Source organism: Sebastes umbrosus, chromosome 3, assembly GCF_015220745.1.
Source record: "Sebastes umbrosus isolate fSebUmb1 chromosome 3, fSebUmb1.pri, whole genome shotgun sequence".
Lineage (NCBI taxonomy): Eukaryota > Metazoa > Chordata > Actinopteri > Perciformes > Sebastidae > Sebastes > Sebastes umbrosus.
The window spans coordinates 9,724,623-9,751,609 of NC_051271.1; the positions used below are offsets into that span (position 1 = coordinate 9,724,623).

Consider the following 26,987-nt stretch of genomic DNA (forward strand, 5'->3'; position numbering starts at 1 on the left):
TGTTTTATTTAATAAGATGTGCAGAAATGTATTAAAAATATGGAATGAATCATGTTTATTGTTGTGATTTGTTTCATTATTATAATAATAATAATAATAATAATAATAATTATAATAATAATAATAATCATTATTATTATTATTTTAACTCTAATGCTCTTCATTTTGCACAAATCTTTCGGTTAAGTCTGTCTTAATTTTTGTAAAAACAAAATTTGTAAAACAATCAATCAAAATGTAAAAACGTTATGTTATAAATTATGTCTATGATGATAATAAACCCTGTGATATTTAATTAAAATTGCACAAACTGTAAATTCAATCACGTTTTACTCCAAACATATTTAATAACTGTACAATATCAGTTATTTCCAAAACAAATATCTAAATATGGAGGCCTGTTTTAAGCTTGGATCATCATCATTAAAATGTATTTTACATAATGTGTTTATTCTCAGGCTGAGGGGGAAGAAGAAGATTCCGTTCAAAGACAGACGGGGACATTAAATTAAATTAAATTAGACGAAACTTTTTATGATGCCACTGGGGAAATTGGACAGCTGAGAAACCGGATAGTTGGGTATCATCCCGTGCAGAGAGACAGGAGGCATGAAGGAGCAGTTTGGAGCCAGATGTGGCACAGCAGCGGCGCAGCGTCCAGCGTCCAGATGTTCAAAGGTCAGACACGAGGGGAAACTCTTGGAGAGGAGCGAGGAGAGCGCAGGTATGATGCTGCTCACAGGTGAGATGATGCTGGGACCAGTTGTGTGCGGATTTAATCGACTCCTTAAACCCAGGTCGTGGTATAAATCAGGACCCTGATGGAGACTCATCCTGTGCGCTCCGAGGAGAGGGAACACCAAGCTGCGCTCCTTCACCCTGGACTCCTTCAAATAGAAATGTTGTTGCCTCTTGAAGCGTTTCCTCCTCCGAAGAAAACTCCCATTCTCAAACATCCCAGCAGACATGGGATCCAGGGTCCAATAATTCCCCTTGCCAGGATTCCCAGGCTCCCGGGGCATTTTCACAAAGCAGTCATTCAGAGACAAGTTGTGCCGGATTGAGTTTTGCCACGCAGGGAATTTGTCTCCATAATAAGCGAAGCGGCTGCTGATGAAGTCACAGATCTCGCTGAGGGTGAGTCTCTTCTTCGGGCTCTGCAGGATGGCCATGGTGATGAGAGCGATGTAGGAGTAGGGAGGCTTCACCGAGGAGCCTCTCCTGCCTGCTGGACCATCCTGGAGCCGGACTGCAAAATCTCCCTCAGGAGGGAAGGATGATGATGATGATGATGATGATGAGGCGTCTGGATTATTTCTCACTGAGAAACCTGTGATCTGCACATCTTCACTACTTCCCTCCACGTCAATGTCCGTCTCCTCCATGAGCTCTCTGTCCAGGGTCATGGTGGTCCCCAACAGGCGCTGATCTCGCCTGTCTGGGACAGAACAGGCTCAGACCCACTTCTCCTGTTTTCATTCACATCTGACTACATCTTAGACTGTTTAGCCTCCCACTCTAAACTCTCTCCTCCTCCTCCTCCTCCTCTTCCTCTTGAAAGCAGTCTGTCTTCATCAAAACAACAGCAGATACAAATCTGAAACAAGGAGCCTAAAGTTTTAAACTATAAATCATACTTTGTAGTAAATTATACTGAATATTAGTGTACCATACTGAGAAGATCAACATCACAAAGTCGTTTTTTTACACCAATTTTAACGTGTTTTATTTTCTCTGATTCTCTCTGGATTGTGTTCTTGTTTTATTCTGGTAAAGTTTCAATCCAAACTCTAATTTATTATCCCCAGGGGGAAATTTGTCTTGCAGCCAAAACATAGAACACACACTTTTAAAGCTGCAGTAGGTAGAAATGGAGCAAATATGATTTAAAAAAGTTGTTTTTTATAAAACGGTCACTATATCCTGACAGCATGCACCAAACAGGTGATCTGAAAAAAAATCATGTGCCTCTGTGTCCTCCGGTGCTCCTAATGGCATCTGAAACATTTCACAGACCGGAGAATATGAATATGAATCAATATTCTCTTACTGTGATGCCTATTTCTTGCCTGAAATGTTTTCATAAACATCTTGTAGTGTACTGTTTATCTATAAAATGAGATAGTTTGTGACCCGGCCGCCATGTTGAGATCAGTTGAGGAAATACCAAGTACCGCCCAACAGCCGGAGCAAACTTTCTAATTTTACAGCTAAACAGTGCAAGCCAACATAACACAGCGTCCATTAAGTGACAGTATAAGTCCTAGAGTACATCATCACCTAATCATTAGGAAATCACCACCATCAGTGACCAATTCTATATGGAAGGGGGAGATTATCATCTGACTCGTCCTGAACATTTAACAGTTTGATGGCAGGAGAGATAAAATAATTTCTCAGTCTGTTAGACGTGACCTTTTGTATTTCTGAGTCTCTAATTTTTTTACAACAAGGACTGAAAACACGTCTTATCCAGCTGCATAAATGCCTAATTTTTTTTTTTACATCTATATGTTTTATTGTATTGTGGTTTACTGGCTCAAACATTCATGAGGGTTTACTGTAACCACAGCAGGTGAGACTGATTTGGATTGAAATACGTTTAATGTAAAAAATGAAGCGAGCACATTCATTCTACTGAGCTTGTTTCTATCTTTTATGTTCTTGGCTTACGCGGCGCTCATTTCCTTCGGCGTTGCTCATTGCTGGATGGTTTGGCACATGGTGACAGAGGCAACTCTGGCTGTTTCAAATAAGAGGAAGACGTAATGCGTTTTGAAATAATAGCTGCACTGTATCAATTCGTGTGAGGCCACCCACTTGGCGAACGGGTCCGCACTGCAGGGTGGGCTGAGGGAACTGTGGGAAGTCTCATTAATGGACAATTCTTCCCTGTACCTCTCGTTTAATGTGATATGCGTAACCCTCTTAAACTATTTTACTCTTTTATAATCACTGCATTTTTCGTAGAGGATTTATATCAAGAGCAGGCCTTACCTATATACCTACAAAAAAAAAAACGTAAACAAATTGGATGTTTCATACTAAATTTAATACAGACCAAAACCCATGCAACACACAAAAACATCTCACAGAAAACAGCGATGCTGAATTAATCAGTGAACCAATTAAACCGGCAACAACCCAAATGAACTACAAAATAATAAAAAAAAACAACCACAATTAGAAACGACGACAAAGACAATAAATAACTTAATTTAACTCGTGCAACTAAACGTGCATCTTCTGAACTTAGCAGACAGTCTCGCTGTCGAGGTCAAGAGAGGTAAATTGTTTTGCAGTTAATAACAGTGAACACAGCAGAGCTCGGGTTGCAGTTTCTGCTCCTGTATACAGAAACTACTGCAGCCACCTGGCTCAGCTGGCCATTATACACAAGCAACACCGACACTATTTAGATGAAAAATGACAACAATTATGACTAAACTTCCCACTGAATGTGTCCACTCCTTATAGTAGCCCTTCAGGATCCCTTTAATGCGGCATTGATGCTAAAAACTGTCTGTGCTTCATCAATATATCCCTCCTTGTGTAGAGGTCACACATGCTACATACAGGTTGGCAGGTAGCACAAATAGGATCAGTTTGTTTTTTAGATGTCCTCCATTTTTAAGAGTTTTACAAGTTTTTTTTCTTTTTAGATTTTTTTTTTTAACCTGTTTGTTTTCCCCGGTGTCTTCAGCACTGTGAGAGCAGTCAGAGCCCAAGGGAGTTAGTGCTGCTTCCTGATGTACAACATTGTGAAACTAATTTTAAATATTGAGTCGAGTAAGATGTAAGAAGCTGGTGCTGCTCTATGTTTGCATTCCCATCTGTAGTGAACCGTAGCGGACTAAGAACTACGGGAGCGTGGAGTGCAGTCTTGAACTGTTGTGCGCAAATGTGTGTAGAGCTTCGTCAGACATAAAAACCTTTGCTCAGTGTATGTTCGCTAGGTGGTGTGTTTCCGCTGAGCTGAGGTCAACCTGACAAAGTTTCCACACTTGAGGCAGCATGAGTTGGAGTTGCCCTCTTTCCTGGGGATATGCCAGCAGTTGACGCAGCGCACCCTGTACTTCTTATACCTGCAAAAGTCAAGACAGAGGTGATTAAAACTCTTTTCTAAGTTGGTATTTATCTATGCAGGCTGTTCTCATACACCGTTCGTGTCTGGATGTGATTTAAAAGCAGATTTTGCACATGCAAACCAAAGACAAATTTCTGCCTTTTGCATGCAAAAAGTAGACTAATTGTTGATAGGCAAAATAAACTGAAACATATGACAGGAAAAACAAACAATATCTGGATACAATTATATACAGTCAAATGCTAATTCTTTATATGTTATAGGTATTAGGTTTTGGATAATATAAATTTGTCAATAATAATTACGGACAATCAATGTTCATGGACTAATCATCATGAACCTCAGTGTTACGGTCAATATGGAAAATCAAACTTCTATTTCTGAAAGTCTGTATAAAAGCTGAGACTAAATTCCATTAAATTGAAATGTGGCTTCAGGCTCCCATAGTGATCTAACAGATATGCCCTGTACGCAGCTTCATGTATATGTTTTTAAAACATTCAACAGTCAGCAGTGTTAATATGAGCGACCTTATTCCACAGGCGTTACAGAGCGGGGTCCCGTCCTCTGCATCCCTCCACATCGGGGTCTTTCTGGTGCAGCATGATGCACACACTTTACCCTCTGGTCAAACAGATATTTAGTTAGTGTTACTTTCATTTTGACGTAAAAACGTTTTTTCAATCAATAGTTCCCGTCAAAATAAAGGAAGTGCCTGTGATGCAACCAAAGGTTTACTGGAAATGAACGCTAGATTTCAGCGATGAGATTAAACTACTGTATGACCTGAAGGATTATTATCCATTTTTGGTGTCATTCTATGACTCAAAAAGATTTATAAGTGACAAAAAAATGCCTGATTTGCTGTTAATCACAAACATAAACAAACAAGGCTGTAAATCTGGGTGGTCTTGGCTGTTTGGTCTCTGAATGTTGGAGATACAAACTTGTTCATGTTCCTTTCTGACCAAAGGAGAAGCATATGCAAAATACCAATAGTGAAGGTTTGTTATTTCAAATGTGTTAGTGCTAATCACTGCGATGATTTGAAATTACTTGAATTTTGATACTGCTGCCAATACAGCAGAAAATACAGCGACTCAAAGCATCGGCTGTACAGCTGAAAGTAAAAACAACACGTTGAAATTTGTCTTTCGTTTCTTGGACTAAAGGGAACTAGTTGATACCCATTATGGTCTTGGGGTGTTTACACAATAGCTTCCCTAAATACTCATCAAATGGGCACCACCTGTCATGAGTGATGCTGTCAAGTCACATGTTTTGATGTGGTGGCATCCTCTAGTGGAGACAATGGACATTTCATGCTTCATACAGTACATCCTTTAATTCAGCTATAGAGTAATGCTTCTGATGCCTTCATTTTAAACAAATAACATGGCAGCATTTATATTTGAACATATGTCTGAAAGTATTATTATTATATAATTATTGAGTATTATATATAATATGTAAAGTCTCTTCCTAGGGTTTTTCCTTCCATTTTTTGTGTGGAATTGTTTCTTATCTGAATCGAGGTTTGAGAGTGTCGCTGATGTTATGCAGATTTTAAAGCTTTCCGAGACAAACTTTTTGATTTTGGACTCTATACTGTAAATGAAATTGACTTGACTTAACATGATTCATATATTTTATTATTGAGTGTCAGTTTAAATTGCAGGGGTTCCACATTGCTGTCTAGGCAGCCTGTAAAAATATAAACATAAACTGACATCAGAACAGCACAGACACTCGAGTGTTACTCACTGGAAACACTGGTCGTCAGGTAACCGTCTTCATCCGAGCTGCTAGTTTTCAGGGATTTCTGGGACGTCCGTGTCCTCAGCCTCGGTTTCCTCACATTCTTGCGGAGCTCCTTGCTGCAGCAAACACCAATAATATGTGTGAACTTAACGTACTGTAAGTTTTCATTAACATCGTCTAAAACAAACATGCATGCAAACATGTAATGAATTTTTCGCTACCTGTATTTTGAAGTAATGAGGAGCCGACACTGTTCCCTGTTGTCGTCCAGCTCTGTGTCCATCCTGAATGTCACTCCCTGGAAGTCTGGGTCTTGGATATTAGCACTCCGGCTGGGATGAGGTTGTTTTCTAGGAGTCTTGGTTCTCCACTGCTGGGTAGATGGAGCAGCAATTTCCTCCTTTTGTACTGGTCTGGGTTCCGGTTTTGGTGTTGCAGAAGGTGAAGGGGTTGTTTCTCCTGTATAGCTTGAGGATTTCAGTTGTGCAACTGGAGGGCATTTTTCCTCTATGTGAGCATGTGTACATTCTGGTTTAGATGCTGTGATTTTGTTATTGTGTTTTGCGAGTGAATGACACTTCTCTGTAGTGCTAAATAAAAATGATTGGGAAGTAGGCAGGACGCCGGAGCTTGGAAGGGGCAGCTGGGTGTCACATGGGGGCTCTGTAGTCAAAACGAGGTTCGCATTGTGGTCTAGTGTTAGTGCTGGCTTTGACAGAGCTACACTTGTATCTTCATTTGAATTAAAAGTCAGCTGAGCATTAAGGGATGCATAGGGGATGTGTGTTTGTGACGAAACATTTTCAGAGAAGGATGCATGCAAAATATCCTGTTGAGAAGAGAAACGATCCCTCTTACACTCCTGGTTCCACTCAAACTGTCTTTTAACACTGAACACTGAAACAGTGTCTGCTTTTTCAGCAGTCTGTGACTGAACACAACAGCCCACCTCGGAGTCTTTCACACAGCCCTGTGGTTTATAAGCTCCTCTGCTGCAGTCTCCTCTCATATCTTCCACAAAACTGACACAGGCCGGGATTTCTTGCCTCTCATAGACAAGAAGAGATGGTCTCAAAGTGCATTCAACACTCACACAGTCACCTCCGTCTCCCTGATCTGTTACATCTGCTGTGGCAGTCGATGATTTTGTGGTAGATGATACTGAACTTGGGTCTGACTCCTCCACATCTCTCTGATGCAGGAGCCGCTCACACTGCAGATTGATCAGACTCAGGACTTTCCAGGGGCTTTTGCATTTAGGATGTGGCTCAACCAAAGTTGTGACCTTAGTACTGTGACTTTCCTCCTTCACTTTTTTCATCTGATTATAAGGCGACATACGGGACAAACTGTGCTGGCAGGAACTATTAGAGATTTGAAACGGATGTGCATCCTCTTCCTCTTTTTTAACGATGAAAGGACCTTTCCTGGAAGTCTCATGTAGCCACGTTGAGGGTGAATTTGTGTCCAGGAAACTGTTGTGGATGGGGGACGCTAGTTTGGAAACTTCTTGGAAAAGGTAGAAGAGTGCCGAGTGGGAGGCATCATGTTCGATTGTGCTCTGGTTTCCCTGGATGAAGGCAGCTTGTGTCATTGGTCCTGAGCTCATGTTGAGGAAGTGTCTGTATCATAAAAACAAACAGCTTTTAGTTCAATTAGGAAATAATCAAATCAAAATCTTGCTACGCAAAATTGTTTATTTTCACACATTTTTCGAATCTTAGCTTTTTTTCTTGTAAAAATATTGTACAGTTTTACCTCTTCAGGCTGCTAAATGTCTTTCAAAATAAAACAGTCAGATGGAAAAAATGCTCTTCAATTGAACTGCTCACAAGTCATAGACATGCACCCTGTGAGGAGAGGTGGACAGTAAATATTGCTTCATATTAAGATAAGATATTCCTTTATTAGTCCCGCAGTGGGGAAATTTGCAGTGTACAGCAGCAAAGGGGATAGTGACAAAAAAAAGATGCATCAGCTAACACAGTAAAAAAAAGAGCTAAACAAAGTGTAACAAAATATGAACCATTTAAATAGAAGGAAGTATAAAAATAGGAGCAGTATATACATTATTGACAATAAACAGACTATTAACAAAATTGAACAAGTGGAAAATGATATTGCACAGTGAGAGTGAATGAATGAATGAATTAATGAAATTCCACCTGAAAATATCAGGTTATTGTCAGTTTTTTGGTGTGTAAGTGGTCTACTGGGAGCAGTGCTGAGACTTCACAAGTTAAAAAGGTTTGGAACTACTACATTTTAGAGGCTGCATTTCATGTAAAACACAACATAACATTACACCATTTGAGCTATATTTATATTTTAGCTCCAACAATTGAGCTCTATCAGCTGCTGGTGTGTGTAAATACCACAGTGAGAGCAGATCAGCTACTGAAGGGCTAGTGTGTGTTTAACATTTTTGTTTCCAAACTGTGGCAGTGACAGTGACAATGATGTTGAAAACATGAACTTTAGAATAGTTTTGTTATAATGTTTAGCCTCTTTTCTTTGGCTTTTGAATGTACTTGAATTGTGATGACTAATTGGCCTTTTATAATGCTCATTATAACAGTCTTTTACTCGTGGATTTTAAGTTGGTCTCTGTCTATAAATTGGACTTGACTTGACTTTAATTAGGCCCACATGATTAGCTTTATAGCGAACAGGAGCTAACGGAAACCAGCTAGTTGTTGTCATTTTCCTTGAAAATAGATCTGACATGAAGCCGCCTGTATCAAGAAAGAGACGTATTTTTTTTTTTTTTTTTATTATCAAAATGTAACTTATGTAACTCACCGGAAGAACTGCAACAAAACGTGGAACTTTCACTGTGAAGTTTAACTGTGTTCCAGAACACGAATGTAGCTCTTCTAGTGTTCTAGAATGTCGCAGATTTTCGCGGTTTTCGCAGAGTTTGACTGTCGCGAGCGCAGACGCAGCTCGGATGGATATTGACACAATATGAACACAGAGAATCACTCAAAGTATGACTCTAAATGTATATCCTTCCACCGTTATTCTCTCATATCTACATCAGAAGGAATCACTATGACATCACTTAGGCCTACATGTTTTGGTCAGTTTAAGTCGTTTTTAGCAACTGATTAGATTTAATGTAGCCTTATTAACTCATTCTGAAGCATAGATTGTTTACTTATAGTTTGTAGATCTACCAGAGCTCACTGCAGACAGTCACATATTCAGATCCATTAACTGTGATCGATCTTACAACTGGCCCTGTATGTACTAATCTTTAACATTTGGGACTGAAGAGAACAGTTCAGAATCAAATTCAAACAGTCCACCCAGTTAACTCGGGATCGCTGTGCACTATACTGCTGATGCTCACCTTAGATCTCCAAATCGATCACCAAATAAATGATGAAGTGTGCCAACTTACTGGGAACTCTGGAGCTGGTTGCCATGACTGTGGGCGGTGTTTTTTTGGACCAGGAGGAGTTACCCGGGTGTTTTTAGTTTGCTAAATTACACCTGCTGGGGAATAAAAGTGTTGCCCAACCCACAACCACTTCCAGTTTCACTTGGTAGCTGCTGCAAAGCACTTTTTTGCGACAACACAGATGCCTGTTTAGAGATATTTGCTGGGTAAAGGTGGAGATTTACAAACAATGGCCGCCTGCTAATAATGCAATGAACTAGCTTTGATTATTTATGTTTAATTCATTTTTGTCCCCTTTGAGTCATTGTAGTAAATGTTGCTGGGTAATGAGGACAGTGTTCAGAAATAACTTTTTGAAATTGATTTTATTGCACAACTTTAAATATTTGTATTGTTTTAAGACATGATATACACAATTGACTTACATTTGTGCGTAAGAACAAGTACAGTAGACTTAACAAGTAAAGGATAACTGTGGTAAACTCTTTCCATGGTAACATGAAGCCCACCAGCTTCAAAACAGACTCGTCTCCACCTCCATTCTGCTCTGGATCAAAGCACACCTGAATCAGATCAACTAATTAAGCCTCAGACAGGAAGTGCTTTAAAATGCATTTTCAATCTGACACTTATTTGCCTGAATATGTTTTGCAATGTGAATAAAATCTAAGTTTCAAAAGTCTAAATTCAGATTTACTTTACTGTCAGGCAACTTTTGTCTTTCAAAAACACTTCACTATAATATATGTCTTCTTCTTCTTCTTCTTCTGTGTCTGGCTTCAGTACCATGCAGAAGAAAACTTTGTTGTAGTTTATGAATTGGGGCTAACTGTAGTCAGTGGGTACTTATTGATAAGCCATCACAACACTTACAAATGAACTTAGTACATAAAAATGAAAGTAAATGCTATGCCTTCAATATCTGACAAGTGAATCAGAGTGACTGGCAGAAATGACAAAGAACATCATCTCGTGATACTTGTGCGTATATGAGCTGTAACGAGGAATGTTCCATTAAACAACACAAAGATGAACTATGTTCAAACTTGTTCTGCAATGTATAACACAAACATGAAATGTCTCTTGAAATGTCTGGTGTTTTAACAAAAAATAGTTTGTGAGATTGAATGGCATTTTGATGCTTGCCTGAGAACACTCCACATAAATAAATACAACGTCAGTCAAACCATCACAGTTTTTTTTTGGAAGTAACCATTAATTTCACCTTCAGTGAGACTCATATAGCGTCCGACTCTGCCTGATATCATCTGCAGGCCTGACCTGTCATTGGTTAACTGTGGAGTTTGTCAGTTGGCAAGAAGTCGTGGGAGTTGCTACGGACTTTACTATCCTAGCCGTGCATCTCATCATGGTCGCCCCCTCACTCAACCAGCACACGTGGTGTCTAGCTCGCAGCGCCACCCTCTCATTTTTCTCCGACTCTCATCATCTGCTCCTCTTCTCAGTGAGGTTTGGGCACATGGCCGTCCACGTAGAAGTTCCTGGTGACTTTGGGCAGGGTGAGCTCCATGCCGTCCATCTCTGGAGTGAGAATGATCTGGCATCCCAGCCGGGAGTTCTCCTGAAGCGCGGGTGCCATGTCCAGCATGTCATCCTCCCTAGAGCGCCAAGATATCTGTCAACATTTACAGTCATCTCCCTTTCACCTCATCGCACACAATTGTTGAAATTCAAATGTTGTGGTTAAGGAAGACATCATTTGTAGCAGACCTACCTCTCCAAGGGTTCTGGCAGGTTGTCAAAATAGGGAGCATTCACGTAGACCTGACATGTTGAGCAGGCCAGTGACGCCTCACAGGCTCCTAAATGAAAGAGAAACACAATTAATGAGCACGAATATTTTGAAATATTTAAGAAACAGTTTTAAATATGTAAATGCTCACCTTCTAGTTCAATGCCATGCTTCTGAGCCAGATACATGACATTATCTCCCACTTTGGCCTTAACTGGGATCCTCTCGCCAGACCGATTTATATACACCACATTCACCCTAAACAAGCAGAGTTAAAAACAATTTAGCCTTATTAACAATCATACATTTGAACTTACCTGGCAAGGTTGTGAAAAAGTTTCATTCACCATTCTGCCCTTTTTAATGCTTACAAAATAAAGGCAGTAGAGGAACAACATGTTCAGTTAAGGGCTTGACATTTTTTTGTCACTGACAAAAAGATTTCTGACACACAAGAAATAAATCCCACAAAAAACTTCTTATCTAACTGTTTACTTTGGCTCCACACAGTTAATACTACTTCTTGAGAAGCTTAAATTCAAGAGCACAACCCTTTTCCCAGTAACTACATTGAAATTCTATCCAATTTGAAAATTGCAGTAGGCCATATTGCGATTTCGATACAATTTAAATTAGTTGTTCAGCCCTAGTTTGCCAGAAAAAGATTTAGTATGTTCCAGTACATAGTATATATCAAATGCAGTATGCCAAAAATACCAAGATGTCCTACTACATCTGGTCATATTTTGCATTATGCAAGCCAGCATGCTTTTCTGATTATTCTGACCCACAATCCTCTGCACAGAGGATATATGAGGGTCAAAGTTCAAGGTGCAATGTTATGACAAAGTAGTATGTCCCAATTGCATGCATAATGCATGCAACAGTGCGTATTTTGTAAGGAAAGCTGCAATACTAAAAGTAAAAAGAAAAAGTATGCAATTTGGAACGCAGGCCTAGTGTTGTTATTTTAAATGTCAGGCAAAACAAAACAGTTTCCTGCTCAAAGCATGCTGTAAAGGGAGGTATGATTTAGATTTATACCGGTGCTTCTGTCAATAAATTATCTTTACAGAGCCCGATGGGTATCGGGGGGTAGGTCTTTCTTATTTTGTAAATGGCAAATGGACTCCACTTACACAGTGCTTTTCATCCTTAGGATGACAAAGCTCCACTATCGGGAGCATTCAAAGTTCAGCTCACTGCTGAAGGACACTTTGACATGTGGACAGGAGGAGCCAGGGAAAAAACCACAAGCTCTGTAATTAATGGATTACCCGCTCTACCTCCTGAGTCACAGCAGCCACAAATCTTCAATTCAATTCAATTCAATACTTTTATTTACAAGTCAACCCACAGTTGATTGGAATTTGTTTTGGTGCAGTGCTCATTAAGAACAGACAAAAGCACACACATATATATATATACATATATATATGTATATATATATATACATATATACACATATATATGTATATATATATATACATATATATGTATACATATATATATATATATATATATACATGTATATATATATATATATATATATATATATACATGTATATATATATATATATACATATACATATATATACATGTATATATATATATATATACATATATATATATATATATATATATATATATATATATACATGTATATATATATATATATACATATGTATATATATATACATATATATATATATATATATATATACATATGTATATATATATACATATATATATATATATATATATATATACATATATGTATATATATATATATATATATATATGTATATATATATATATATATATATATATATAAAACATAGTGTATATAGTGTAAAATGATTCAAACCAATACAATCCTAAAATGCTAAAAAACTGTTTAGAGCCTTGTGTTATTGCAACTTCCCCTAAATTGTCTAGTGCAAAGCATTCCTAAAGTGCGTGTTGTCTGGAGCTCAATTCCTTTTCCTTCTGCAAAGAGCCTATGCATTAGAGTTTAGGTGCCTAATAGCATCAGGGTACGTGCTATTCTTGAGGCAGGATGTCCTACACCTCAGACTCTGAAATCTCCTTCCACTACTTAAAAAAAAAAAAAAATATTAAAAACTAATAAAACTAATTTTATTATAACATGTAGCCTTAATTTAATCATTTCTGGGGGGAAATTTGTCTCTCAGACGCGCAATATGCATACTATGTAGGCTGCTGGTTTAGAGTACTACTGGTTCAGTCTATAATAGGATGTGGGCCAAAAAAATACAAGTTTGGCATGACTCAGCAACAATGTGAACTATCTTTCCCTGAAGATTAAACGTCTGTGACTTGAACTTCGCAGTTTAAATGTTTGTTAGTGGTAGTTGTAGTACATTTAGTTATTAAAAAGTATAACGTGTGCATTGATTAATACCAACTGGGAACACCTTCACAATAAAAGCCTCTTGTAAACTTACACATCCTCCTGATCCTCTGGACTGGTGCTCGCCTCCTCACTGTGGTGAAGACCTTTGATAGAAAGAAAGAAGCACAAACAACAGGGACTGTGAGTGTTTCTGCTGTCAAGTGATGATATCAGCTCCTCCTGATGGTACCAGACTTGGAGACTTGTTGCATTTAGTTACATCAGTCTGGGAATGCTGATGTGAAGTTACACAAGTGTTATTGAGCAGACTTTCCACTCTAATAACTGCTGATATCTACCTGCAAAGCCAATTTTTGCTTAGCATCAACAATAGCTTAAACTCTGGTATGCACAAATGATAACTTCTATTCAGACTTATCGTAAACAAATAGTCCCAAGAGAAGAAGAAGAAGAAGAAGAAGAGTCTGACTGAAAGCTAAAGGTGTTAGCAAACTGCACCACTACTCACCTATACTCGTCCGCAAGTGTCTGTTTATGGTCCTGAAGCTGTCCAAGGAACCCCTTCTCTGTGAGTTACCCACACAGGTGTTTAACCTGTAAAGAGGACAGGTGCTACAGTCCGGTATAACTCGAGAAAGTCTCAAAGTCAGCCCCATGCTCGACCGAACTGCAGCGGAGGCAGCCATGATTCTGTTATGGTCACATGATCGGAAGCGGCCAATAGGAAAAAGAGCGCTGACGGGGTGACGTCGTGTGCTGTGACGTGCTGCCATGACAACAGAGGGCGCTGCTGCTTCACACACAGGTAACTAAGACAACACAACACAACAGGTATGATAGATGGATAGATAGATAGATGGATGGATGGATGGATGGATGGATGGATAGATAGATAGATGGATGGATGGATGGATGGATAGATAGATAGATAGATGGATAGATGGATGGATAGATAGATAGATAGATGGATAGATAGATAGATAGATGGATAGATGGATGGATAGATGGATAGATAGATAGATAGATGGATAGATGGATGGATAGATAGATAGATAGATGGATAGATGGATGGATAGATAGATAGATAGATAGATAGATAGATGGATAGATGGATGGATGGATAGATAGATAGATAGATGGATGGATGGATGGATGGATAGATAGATAGATAGATGGATGGATGGATGGATGGATAGATAGATAGATAGATGGATAGATGGATAGATAGATAGATAGATAGATGGATAGATAGATAGATGGATGGATGGATGGATGGATGGATAGATAGATAGATAGATGGATGGATGGATAGATAGATAGATGGATGGATGGATGGATGGATGGATGGATGGATGGATGGATGGATAGATGGATGGATGGATGGATGGATGGATGGATAAATAGATAGATAGATAGATAGATAGATAGATAGATAGATAGATAGATAGATAGATAGATAGATAGTAACTTTATTGATCCCGAGGGAAATTCAAGTTTCTAGCATCACAGTTCCACAGAGCAAAACATGTTAGTAAAAAGGCAGTAAAAAAAGTTAGTAGTGCAAACTACAAAAAAAATATATCAGATATAAAAATACAAGGAGATGAAGAACACTGTTAAAACTGAATATAGTGCAGGGTAACAGCTGTGATACACGACTATTAAAAAGTGCAGAAGAGACTGTTAAAAATGAGTATAGTGCAGGGTAACTCCAGTAGCTTAGTCTATGAAAGTGCACTGTGTGCATTATTATCTGTCCTGCAGACCGTCCTCCTTTGTCCCCCCCCATCCCTAGAGAGGTGTTGTACAGTTTGATGGCTCGGGGGACAAAGGATTTCCTGAGTCTGTCTGTGGAGCACTTGGGGAGCAGCAGCCTGCCGCTAAACGAGCTCCTCTGTTTGGTGATGACGGCGTGCAGAGGATGGCTGGTGTTGTCCAGTATGGCCAGCAGTCTGTTGAGTGTTCTTTCCTCTGCCACCGTCACCAGAGAGTCGAGCTCCATGCTGACCACAGAGCAGGCCCGCCTGATCAGCTTGTCCATCCTCGAGGTGTCCCTCTTAATTGTGCTGCCCCCCCAGCACACCACAGCGTAGAAAGGGACGCTGGCTACCACAGATTGGTAGAACATCCGCAGGAGTTTTGTGCATGTGTTAAATGATCCCAGCCTCCTCAGGAAGTACAATTTGCTTTGGCCCTTCCTGTAGAGGTAGTCAGTGTTTATTGTCCAGTCCAGTTTGTTGTCCAGCTGCAGCCTGAGGTACTTGTAGGTACCCACGACCTCCACCTCGTTCCCATCGATCTGGACTGGTCGTGGGGTTGGTCTAGACCTCCTGAAGTCTATGACCATCTCTTTGGTTTTTGAGGTGTTGAGCTGCAGGTGGTTGGAGGGACACCAGGCGACGAAGTCCCCCACCAGGCTCCTGTATTCCTCCTCCTGATCACCCTTAACACATCCCATAATGGCCGTGTCGTCAGCGAACTTCTGAATGTGACACGAGATGTAGTTGAAGTCCGCCGATGTCTTTTATTAAAAACAATAGGTGGGAAGTACTGCACTTAAGTACAATTTTAGGTACTTTTACTTGAGTATTTTAATTTTTTGTTTCTTCATACCTCTACATTTCAGAGGTTAATGTTGTACATTTTACTCTACTACATTTATCTGACAGCTTTCGTTAGTGGTTACCTTTTACATGCAAAACATATGATCATCTTTTAAAATATGATGAGTCGTTAATTAATCAACCAAACAACATATAAAGTAAGCCTATTTAAAATTTGCCCCACTATGACAAGTCTAAAATACTCCTGACATGTTAATGCATAACGTACCACAATATAACAATTTGAAAGGTGCCATTCTGCATAATGAGAACTTTTTCTTACCTAATTTTGCCAATAATACTTATTGACGTCCATTTAAGTGAAATTTTAGGACCTGTATTCATAGGAAGTAAAGGATTTGAATACTTCTTTCACCATTGCAAAATGTTATTTGTCCTGTTACATCTGTGAATGAGACAGGGCTGTACTGATTCCTTCTTTACTCTCGTTGCTTTCTTAAGATAGTTTTAGTGATAAGTGATGATGGCGGTGCATATTTTTTGTATTCATCTATCTCTGACTACATCAATTTGATCGAATCTGAATGCTCTACTTTTACTTGTAATGGAATATTTGTATGTTGTGGTATTGCTGTTTTTTTCTTACTTCACATTAGCATAGTGCATTTGGTGCTATTGTATTTTATTCCACTTCTAGTTCAGACCATGTTAAGCCTGTTAAAGTTATGCCTATGTTCAAGGAAGCAGGACTGCCCAGTCCCATTCAGTGTTAAGCTCCATACTCGCCAATATCACACAACAGTAAATACATGTTCTGCCATGTTTATGTGTGCTGTAGAGGAAGACACTAGATAGGAAATCTAATGCAAGCTGGCAGCGGAAAACTGTTTTGTATGACTGAGACCGCTGGTATGTGAAGACAGAGAAGTGATGTTATGACTAGAGGCAGGTGAAGCGCTCAGGTGCTCTGTTTTCGCTCTCTTTCTCTACCTCTCTGTCCTCGACATCCACTTGGAGAGAAAGGAAGTTATCCTAAATAAAACTGAGCTATTAAACATAAAATCTCTCTCTACAGGGTAGTAAAACTCCCACAGAGGAGCATTGTGTTGATATTTTAGATGTGATTTATAAGCTTTAGTGCAGTATAATATAATACTATATGGCACTAGTTCTGTTTCTTTTCTTATCTGTTCCTCAGTGTCTCATAATGATCTATGCTTTGGGGGAAAGCCACTCTTAAAGTGTGTTTTAAGATATATACTAACCCCCCATCTGGATTTGGCTGCAGATGTTCTTTCCATGGCCATAAAAAGGAAATGGGGCATTCTCATGTCTAGTTTTTTATTTTATAGGGAGTGCTGGGAGTCAACTCACTGGCATATAGATTATTACACTTTATATACTCTAAGTTCACATAATGAAACACTTTTACACTTTCATATAAGTACTCACACACACACACGCACGCACACACACACCTGCACAGGATTAGTGTCTGCGAAGTCTGTGAATTTAGAGCACTTAGTATATCATCGGGCCCTCTTGTTCTGGGACCATGCAGGTGTGTGTGTGTGTGTATGTGTGTGTGCAGGTGTGTGTGTGTGTGCGCGCAGGTGTGTGTGTGTATGTGTGTGTACAGGGGTGTGGTGGGTGGAGGTGGTTTTACGCTTGACTTGGATATGAAGTGGCCCCTAGCTGTTCCTTCAGATTACACTCACTTCACTCCCTAAAGACTTTGCTGTACAATAACTCATACACCCCCGCATACACACTCACACTGTAATGATTAAACAATATACACATGCAACACACACACAGTTAAACACACTCTTCTAACATATGTAGCTCACCCGGCAGCAACAGCACGTGTGGACATTTTGGCAGTGATGTAGTGATCTATCTGAATCTCCCCAGAGTACGCCATGTGTACTGTATGTATATGTTTCCAAGGACACAGCATGGGAAAACACAACATTACCCAGCAGTCCTTTGGGTGCCATGCAATCACTCCCATCAGTGCTCCCATTAGGGCTGCACCCTCTTAGTCAATTTGTTGACTAATCAGTCCAAATTTGTTTTTAGTCGACTAAGATTTCTATAGTGGATTAGTCATTTTTCATGCTTTTTTCACGCTGAATGACTTATTTCCAAGCAACTTATGAGCTCATCTCTGGTAAAAACAAGATTTAAAGTGGTGCTGTTGTGTGATTCTTTGTGGAGAAACTTAGCTTTACAGATCTGTCGATTAAATCAACTAATCAGTTAGTCAACAAAATTGTTAGTCGACTAAGAACTTCTTTGGTCAAGGACAGAATTTAAACATGTCACTGTCGCACTGAATGACATGTTCCTTTATTACGATTTTATTTTGAGTTAAACAAACATACACACAGTCCTAAATACTCACTAGAGCACCTAATGTGCTGAAAAAAGTCCCCAGAAAATTCCGTATTTATTCCTATTTGGGTAACTTTTGTGAAAATTTACAGTGCCAGGAAATTACTTTGCCTTTTCTTGAAATTGAGCTACATATTCAGGAACTGTGAATAATGTTTTACATAGGGCTGTCAAATTAAACGCGATAACGCGTTAATGCAAATTCGTTTTAACGGCACTAATTTTTTAAATGCATTAACGCTATCGATTTTCAGAGGTTGTAGCGGGCTGAGTTGTTAAGCTAGAGTGAAAATCCTGACATCATATGAAACTAGAAAACCTAATGAATCCATTGGTACCAACCATTTTTACCAATAATAAATATATACATACATTTGCATAAAGCAAGCATATTTGCCTTCTTTATTCTGTAATTGGATCCCTCTCCCGGTGTTTGAAAGGGTTTATGACGCCAATAACTTTGTAGAACTTGATGAATTTTGTATAAAGTCCAAACACGTTGGAGTGTTTCCATGCGTGTCGATGTGTGATTGCAAAATGTCTTCACCATGGTTATTCCCTGTCTGCATACATATTTTTGTTCCTCTATTTAATGTTATTTCTGGCTTTACTGTAAGGGCATCGTCCGTTATGATGATCTATGTTAGGCCACCGGGTTGAATGACAACAGCTGTTTCATTTGATTTCACTTGTTTAACCGGCCTCCTCCGGGAACAGCATGCCCAGAGTTAGATGGATGTCAGATGGGTGTTTTTTAAGGGAGCGCAGAGTTTGAATGTTTCATGGATCAACATTTGAACGATGCAGTCCAGTGCCAGCATTAGCAACATTTACAGCCCAAACTTTCCTTTTGCTTTGGTGCCCAGCTTAATGAGACCATAAGCTTTCTTAAAATGTTAAAACAACATTATGAGTTAGTTTCAAAAACACTGCTAGAAATTTTACAGCTGCCTTCCTGCTGAGTTCGACCTTAAAAAGGATGTATTGACAACAGGACATGTCTGAACCGCTGAGCTCCATTTAATCTTATCTTATCGTTTTCACTGTAAGTGTGTGTGTGTGGGGGTAGGGGGGTGTTTGTATGCATGTGCGTACCTGCAGTTGTGCATATGAGCAGCATTGTGCAAGCTGTGTTATGATTCCCTTTTCTCAGATGACTCATGCAAGTAACTAATTAGAAACGGGTTAAAAAAAGAAGTGCCCCCATGTCCTTTCATGCCTCTTTCATGCTTCCTCGATGTGGGAATGGTTGTTTCTCAGCCAGACAAAAGAGAAACTTACCGTCAGTGTGAGTAAACACGGCAGCCTGGGAGCTGGCATTATTACAGCTTCTTAGTCAACCTCTTGTGATGTTTAATGCGTCTGGGACACTTTCTGTATTGTGTGTCACACAGTTAAATGCAGTAACATTTTAGGAGTCTCCCCCGGGGCTCGAGGTTGTGTCGAGTTGTTTGTAATTAATGACCTTTTTCACACACTGCACTAAAAACGGCACAGCGGCCAGCAGCGGTGGTGTTTGTTTTAGCGTGAGGTCTGGATGTGGTTTAGCGGTTTCAGTCTGAGGTCTGAGCGACTACCGTCTGGCCTGTGACAGACAGCGTTGACCGCTGACTGTTGACCTTTGACATCAGTTAAAGACAGGCTGCAGGGAGAGGTTAAAGACTTGGGAGGTCATGGAGGCGCAACGAATCATGTCAACAAATCCAAACACACCAAAGAAGTCACAAGTCCATTCCAATTAGGCTTTTTTTATTGCTACATTTGGTAAAAAAAAGTTTGTGGAACGTGGATCAGATTTTAACACACAACACACAGTACATATAAAATGGCCATTTGAAGCAAAATAAAGCCTACAGTTTGTATGTTGGTCACATTATCTCACATTTAAAGGATTAGGCTAGTGATAATATTGATTGTTGTTATTGTCAACAAATCATATAAAAAAATAAAAATATGTAGTTTCATTGTTTCAAATGTTTCTTTTCAAAAAAGTTGAATAATTTGTAAAAACAGCTAGACGTAGGTTTTAGCAAACATTACAGAGTAAACTGTGTATTTTGGGGGACTATTTTCTTGGCAGATTAATACACATTAGTGCTCAAGAACAGCTACTAAATGGAGCTTGTGAGAGATTGTGAGATTGTCTTGCCGAAAAGAAAGGCTGGTGTTATTCTGCACTTTTCTTATTGTCAATAAATCCCATAAAATCAATGAAACCAACAATGCATTAGTTGATCTCTCCAGTCAATACTCTCTGACTTCGATGCTCTACCTGTTATACTCAGACCCAAAGTCTATTCTGTCCTACTGAAGATGTAAATCTTTAAAATGGGTCACAACTATAGTTTGAAGAAACACTCAGTGATCTCCTCTGACAGTTGGAAACTGTAGTTAGTTGTAAGTTACTCAAATGGGAGGAAACTGTGCTTTTTTGGGGGACTAGTTTCACCAATGGATTGATACACATTTGGGGATCTAGTGAGTATTTACAGCAGCAGGACATGGATGTGGGATTGACTCAAAATAAACTGCCTGTGTTCATGAACATACGCAGTTACCCAGTGTGTTTTAAATAGTTTTTGGATAACAATAGAGGTCTGTGGCACAAAGGAATAAACTACACGGAGTGTCTATTTGCGCCCGGGTGAGAATAGTCACACGGCAGCTATTCGGCTATTTACACCTGGTAACAGTAGTTATAAAAAGAGCAGCAAAGTACAAACAAGGAGTAGGTTGTGGTCGATGAATGGGTCAAACCCAGGACTTTCACCCTGGACACTGGGGTTTGAGGTCTGTGGAAAGCCTATTTTTGACTTTATTGACTGATTATTTTCAGTTGCAGTTTGGTTAGGTTTCGGAAAAATATACACACAGTACATATACAGTATCTAATGCGAGCCCGAGTCAGGTGCAAATAGCATTGTTGGCTACGGACACCTGGGTGCTTGTCTCTGCCATGCTAAATAGCCACATTGTCTATTCTGCCCCAAGTTCAAATAGTTTTGTTAGCTACTGACACATGGGTGCTAATAGCATCTGCCTAAACTATATCAGGCTTTGGTTATACAGACAATTCTTGTTTGTAGGATCAATTCATTGTGTTTTTTTGATGATAATAATTGAAACTAAAGACCATCTTGCGATGGGATCACACCAGCTGCACCACCAAATCGGGCCAGGTGCGTAAAATCCCCACTTCTTACCACCCTACTTCCGGCGCCCTTGCTTGGACCACACCCATCTTTGATCTCAACTACACACCTGTAAAGTTTCGTGACTGCATCTTGCACGGTTGTGACGCTTTCTCAGTGACAAAATCTGTCCACAGAAATATAAACACTTTGCAAAGTACTCAAAACCACTTCTGTGGTAGTTCCCGCTGCAGTAGGTGTTTCCAGGACCGCATGATGACACACACACAGATGCAGAATGTGGAAACAATACCAGCCACACGCTGTCACAGCTGGTAACCAACCACACGCTGTCGTGGCTGATGCTGTGGTAAATCTAGTATATCACCAGGCTTATCCTTTACAAAGAACTGTCTCATCAGTTGCTGTGTTATCATGTCCCTTTGCCTCTCCATCTCTATCGAAGCTTTCCAATTGAACACAGCAAACTAACCTGTCAATCACTTCGTGGTTACCGGGGAAACGTCTGCATTCTGGAGACTTTTGAACACTGTGAGCCAACCACAGGCCTTCTCCTGTTGTCATGGCAGCAGAATGATTGATGGGCTCATTGGGGATGGAGCTCCAGGCTTCCTCTCTCTCTCTGTGTGTGTTGACAGCAGGTAAAGATGATATTTAGTGGGACGAAGAGTGTGTGTTTATGTATTAATGTGCGCCTGCCTCTGTAACTGCATATTTATGTGTCTGCATGCACTGTAGCCCAACTGGAAATGATTGACTTCCTGTCTGCATGTGTGTGTGTTGTTATTGAATCATGGCAGTGACAGCAACTGTAATTGAGCCTCCATGATCCAGACCTCTGTGAAACGTTTAGTCCAAAAAACAGAGCACAATGTGTCTCTGGGGACTGAGAGGTGTTAACTCCATGACAAACTGGACTCTGTTTCACTCCACGTGATCCAAGCCCAACTTTTCATTGCAGCTATAAATTCTCTTTATATTTCAACAGTATATTTTAAAATGAATGATTAGCCTTTTGAGAATGTCACGTCTGTTTGCTTTTACATTTAGAGGTAATTTTCATTTAATTAAAACAAATGAAGTGGGCACACAGTGGGGTCATACACTACCCCACTTAGTCCTAACTGATGCAGGAGCTAGTTGAGCACCAACATTACCCAAATTGTCAGGTTGTCAGGCTGTATTCAAGACCAGAGGGCCGTTAAAGGAACAGTGTTTAATATTTATTAGCAGAAATGGTATATAATATTTACAACTACGTATTCATTGGTGTATAATCAATGGACAGAGTTAGGCTAGCTGTTTCCCCCTGCTTCCAGTCTTTATGCTAACTTAAGCTAATTGACTCTCGGCTCTAGCTCCGTGGTTAATTCACAGACATGAGAGCGGACTTAATCTTCTCATCTAACTTTTGTTAAGAAAGCTAATTGTGTGAAGTGTAATTCCCAAAATGTCAAACTATTCTATGAAAGGAACAGTGTGTAGCATTTTGGGGGGTCTATTAGCAGAAATGGAATATAATATTCATAACTATGTTTTCATTAGTGTATAATCACCTGAAACCTAAAGTAGTGTTATTATGGTAAGGATGGCTCACATTACAGCATTCTTGGAAAGGGAGGAGTGAGTGGAGGGGTACTCAGTTGGTTGCAATCTGCAACCACACCTCTAGATTCCACCAAATCCTACACACTGCACCTTTAAGTCCAGATTCTCAGCTAAACCAACACGTACAGGACCTGGTTCTTGATTGCCTATTTGGCTAACGTGAGCATCTCTGTTTCACAAAGTCTGTCACAACATTTGGAATATTTTCTTTCGTTTTGTTAAGCTAATTTCTTCCACTTCATACCACAGCTACATTTTCTGCCTTCAGCTCCAAAAGGGCAGACACAGGGTAACAAAAGATTAAGTTTTACAGTTTTTTGGAGGAATTTATACTCTAAAAGGGTGAAAAGTTGACTCACTTTCTACTTTTAAATAAAATGCTTTGCTTTCCAGCATCTAGACAATAATGAAACTTGCTAGAAGACCAAAATAAACTCCATGTATGGTATCAGGGTGTACATGCTCCTGACTTTCTGATTATTATTTCAATTTATTAGCTACATTTGAAATCTAATCTTCTACAGGAAAAGCATCACTCTGGTATCAGACACGTCGAGACTCAGTATATCATTTCTGCTTGTCCTGGCATACTTTACTTCTGCCTCTCTTTTTCATCCTGTTCTTCATTTCCACTCCTGTCTCTGAATGAACCCCCATCCCTCATCCACTTCGTGACCAAAACAAAACACAAGCACAACTTATTCTGTTTTCCGTGTCTACAGAATAGCCAGTCTAAACAGTGTTATCGGTGCTGCTTGCTGACTGAAATGGCCCAAAACAGCCTGAGAAACAAAACCCTTTCTGTGTTGCTCAGATATTGTTTTATTGTTGCATAACTTGACGGCAGCCAACATGTGCATACAACTGTATGCCTTTAGTTTTCTGTCGTCTCCTCAAAAGACAAACACCACGTTTACACAACATATTTAACCCCCTGAGACCCACAATAGACCCGTTTTTTTAATCTTTTTTAGGGGGGTAAAGGAGGTCTTTAGGGGGAGATAGCAGGTCAGCAGTATATGTCACATAGAAGTGTTGTACATCATCTGAAAGCTGGAAACCTGAAGATTAATTTGAGATGCAACTCAGCACTGTGTGTCAAGTTGTTCTAGTCATTAATCAGAAATAAATATTAATGAATGAATGAATGAATTATTTTATATTGAAGTTTATGATGGTCATTCTCATGCTCACTTATGTTTCATAAGTTGTTGAGGCAGTTTTGGGGTTGATACCATTTGTTACAGAGATTTGGTGCTAAATTTAACCATTTTTTACCACTCGAGAATTGATAAAAATGACCAAAACATTTCTGCAAGAATTGCATTTTTCGGCGATTAGATGGTGAGGACTTTGTCCCTTATTGTCAATATATCTAAGCCATCCAAAGCCATCCATCCTCTGAATGCTCTAGGTCTCTAGTTTGTGTTTGTAAAGCTTCATGAGGCTGTGATTATCCTAGAGGTCACCACAGGTCATTTTATACAGTGAGGTCAAATTTAAAAAAATGGTCTCACTACTATGAAATGGGTACTATGGGGACTAACATCATCACACATGAAAACAATTGGGCTCATTGGATCCACAGGAGTCTCAGCTTTACAGTGATACCCAATTTATGTAATTCCAAGACTGATTAGGGATCCCAGTATGCAGAAATATCCAAATACACCATTTTAGAATAGGCGAAAATAACACATTTATACTGCATTCATAAAACTGCATGGTTTTGCCCCAAACTGCATGTGATTATCATAAAGTGGGCATGTCTGTAGAGGGGAGACTCGTGGGTACCCATAGAACCCATTTTCAGCCACATATCTTGAGGTCAGAGGTCAAGGGTCTCCTTTGAAAATTACCATGTCAGTTTTTCCTCGCCAAAATTTAGCGTAAGTTTGGAGGGTTATTTAACCTTGTTCTCGACAAGCTGCTATGGCATGGTACCAATTGATTCCTTAGGTGTCATATGACATCTTTACCTTCATCCTAGCTCTAAAACGGAACCTATTAGAGCCTCTGAAAGACAGTAAAGTCAGTCGGGAGTCCCGTGGTTCTCTGAGGGTTGAAATGCACTGTGTATTTTTAAAGAAAAAAACAGCCTTATCAATCTGGTCATTTCTGAATAATGAGCTTTTGAAAGAGCCACATGTGTTCCTAACCATTAGTTTCATATTATTTATAGTAATGTATAGTAAATGGTTTATTTTGTTATCCAAAGGGTGTGATGGTATGTGGATATTGTATGTTTTTCTTTGCATGTGTGTGTGTGTGTGTGTGTTGCACATGTAGTGAATAGCCGTCTCCTGCCTGGCCACTGTTATCATCTGGAGCTCGGGGCTTTATCGTTGAACAGCAGACATGATAAGTGACAACTCAGGACGTGGTGTAGACCAGTCTTGAATATGTCTCTGTCCACAATACACACATGACGTGTTCACATTGGCACACACACACACATGCAGTCCTCAAATAACTGGTTTAAAGTCTTATCTGGCCCCCAAATGCACCAATACACACACTCACATCTTGCAGATCCATTGCTGTTTTTGTCCTCATGATATAAATCTATGAGCGTTTTTTAATTACACTACTGAAGTTTTCCTAATGAAAACTGTGGACAGCTGTCTGTGGATTATCCAAAATAAAATGGCACTGGAAATGAAATTCCATGCATCTCTATTGTAGATAGGGGGTGGAAGCAGAAAATAAGGAAAATAAGGAGGCAAATCTCGTCAAATAAATCCAAACCTAAACCAATAATACCACTAGAGATAGATGAGAAAATAGGATTTGCACATTCAGCATATGTAATTCAAGTCTTCTGAGGGAAAACTAGACCGTGACAGAAGACTTTGACCAATCACAGGTCATTTCAGAGAGAGAAGGTTCCTATTGGCTGTTCATTCAATGGAGGCAGCTGTAAGTCACTCGCGAACTCCGATCAAACAGTCAAACTAGGGAGCGCTGATCAAATATGAATCATTATTCTGTTACTGTAATGACTATTTCTCTCCTCAAATGTTTTCAGAAACATCTTGTAGTGTGCTGTTTAGCTGTAAAATGAGAAAGTTTGCTCCAGCTACTGGGCGGTGCTTGGTATTTCCTCAACTGATCTCAACATGGCGGCCCCGGTCACAACAAATTTTGTCATTTTACAGCTAAACAGCACACTACAAGATGTTTCTGAAAACATTTGAGGCGTTTGTCAGAGTTTGCGAGTGACTGACAGCTGCTCAGAGACGGCAAGGCTCCAGCTCGGCTCTGATTGGTTGTATTCCTCCGGTCTGTGAAATCTTGCTTCTACCTACTGCTGCTTTAAGAGGTGAAGTTAAGTCTCAAGCTAAATAGTTTCTGACAGCCTAATGTGGGGAAATTCCTGTACATGAGCATGTCACCTGTTTAAATACTGTGCTTTAAAGTCTAAAAGAAAATGAAAGCACCTCCTGTGAACCGATCTGTTTGACAAGTTAAAACTTGAAGTTCTGTACACAAATAACTCCTCAATGAATTTGTTTTACAGTCTTTAAATGAAATCTGTGGCGACAGAGCTTGAAGGAGGATTTTGTCTTCTGCCCATCAGATTTAATCTAGGTCTCTGCTCTTGTGTTGGTGTTTGTACCGAGAGCTCTGCTGCGGTTGAAGACATGTGAGAAGATTAGTCTCTCTGAGCTGTAAGAGAGCTGTGATGACTTAAGATTTAAGCAACGCTTAAGCAAAGTTAAACAAAGCCTTCATTCTTTTTTACATCTTTGTGCAGCAGACTGGAGGAGGATTATGACTGGACAGATTTATGAGGAGATGGATCGGAAAGCGTGCAGGAAAAGAAGAGAAAAGGCCAAACTGGGTCAAATCAAACTCAGGAAAAGTCATCTAGTTCAAAAT

General features: G+C 39.6%; 3 protein-coding genes across 5 annotated transcripts; all 3 read right to left on the reverse strand.

The window, feature by feature from the left end:
• Nucleotides 1–314: 314 nt before the first annotated feature.
• On the reverse strand, nucleotides 315–1,908 carry LOC119484754 (forkhead box protein D1-like). The gene has a single exon (XM_037763829.1). It carries the CDS (start codon nucleotides 1,404–1,406, stop codon nucleotides 519–521), a length of 888 nt encoding a protein of 295 aa, XP_037619757.1. The 5' UTR covers nucleotides 1,407–1,908; the 3' UTR covers nucleotides 315–518.
• A 1,122-nt stretch (nucleotides 1,909–3,030) lies between these two features.
• Nucleotides 3,031–9,446, reverse strand: zglp1 (zinc finger GATA like protein 1). Of its 3 annotated transcripts, none has more exons than XM_037763821.1 (5): nucleotides 9,255–9,446; nucleotides 6,070–7,470; nucleotides 5,852–5,964; nucleotides 4,618–4,711; nucleotides 3,031–4,085 (listed from the first exon to the last, which is right to left on the reverse strand). In XM_037763821.1, the coding sequence occupies exons 2-5, from the start codon at nucleotides 7,455–7,457 to the stop codon at nucleotides 3,953–3,955; spliced, it is 1,728 nt and encodes a 575-aa protein (XP_037619749.1). In that variant the 5' UTR covers nucleotides 7,458–7,470; nucleotides 9,255–9,446; the 3' UTR covers nucleotides 3,031–3,952. The 3 variants fall into 3 exon arrangements, with proteins under 3 accessions (XP_037619749.1, XP_037619747.1, XP_037619748.1); XM_037763819.1 differs by having other exon boundaries at nucleotides 9,204–9,446; XM_037763820.1 differs by having other exon boundaries at nucleotides 8,651–9,446.
• A 154-nt stretch (nucleotides 9,447–9,600) lies between these two features.
• fdx2 (ferredoxin 2) lies at nucleotides 9,601–14,106 on the reverse strand. Its single transcript, XM_037763831.1, has 5 exons — nucleotides 13,893–14,106; nucleotides 13,476–13,527; nucleotides 11,159–11,265; nucleotides 10,990–11,077; nucleotides 9,601–10,873 (listed from the first exon to the last, which is right to left on the reverse strand). The coding sequence occupies exons 1-5, from the start codon at nucleotides 14,068–14,070 to the stop codon at nucleotides 10,717–10,719; spliced, it is 582 nt and encodes a 193-aa protein (XP_037619759.1). The 5' UTR covers nucleotides 14,071–14,106; the 3' UTR covers nucleotides 9,601–10,716.
• Between the last annotated feature and the right edge of the window lie 12,881 nt (nucleotides 14,107–26,987).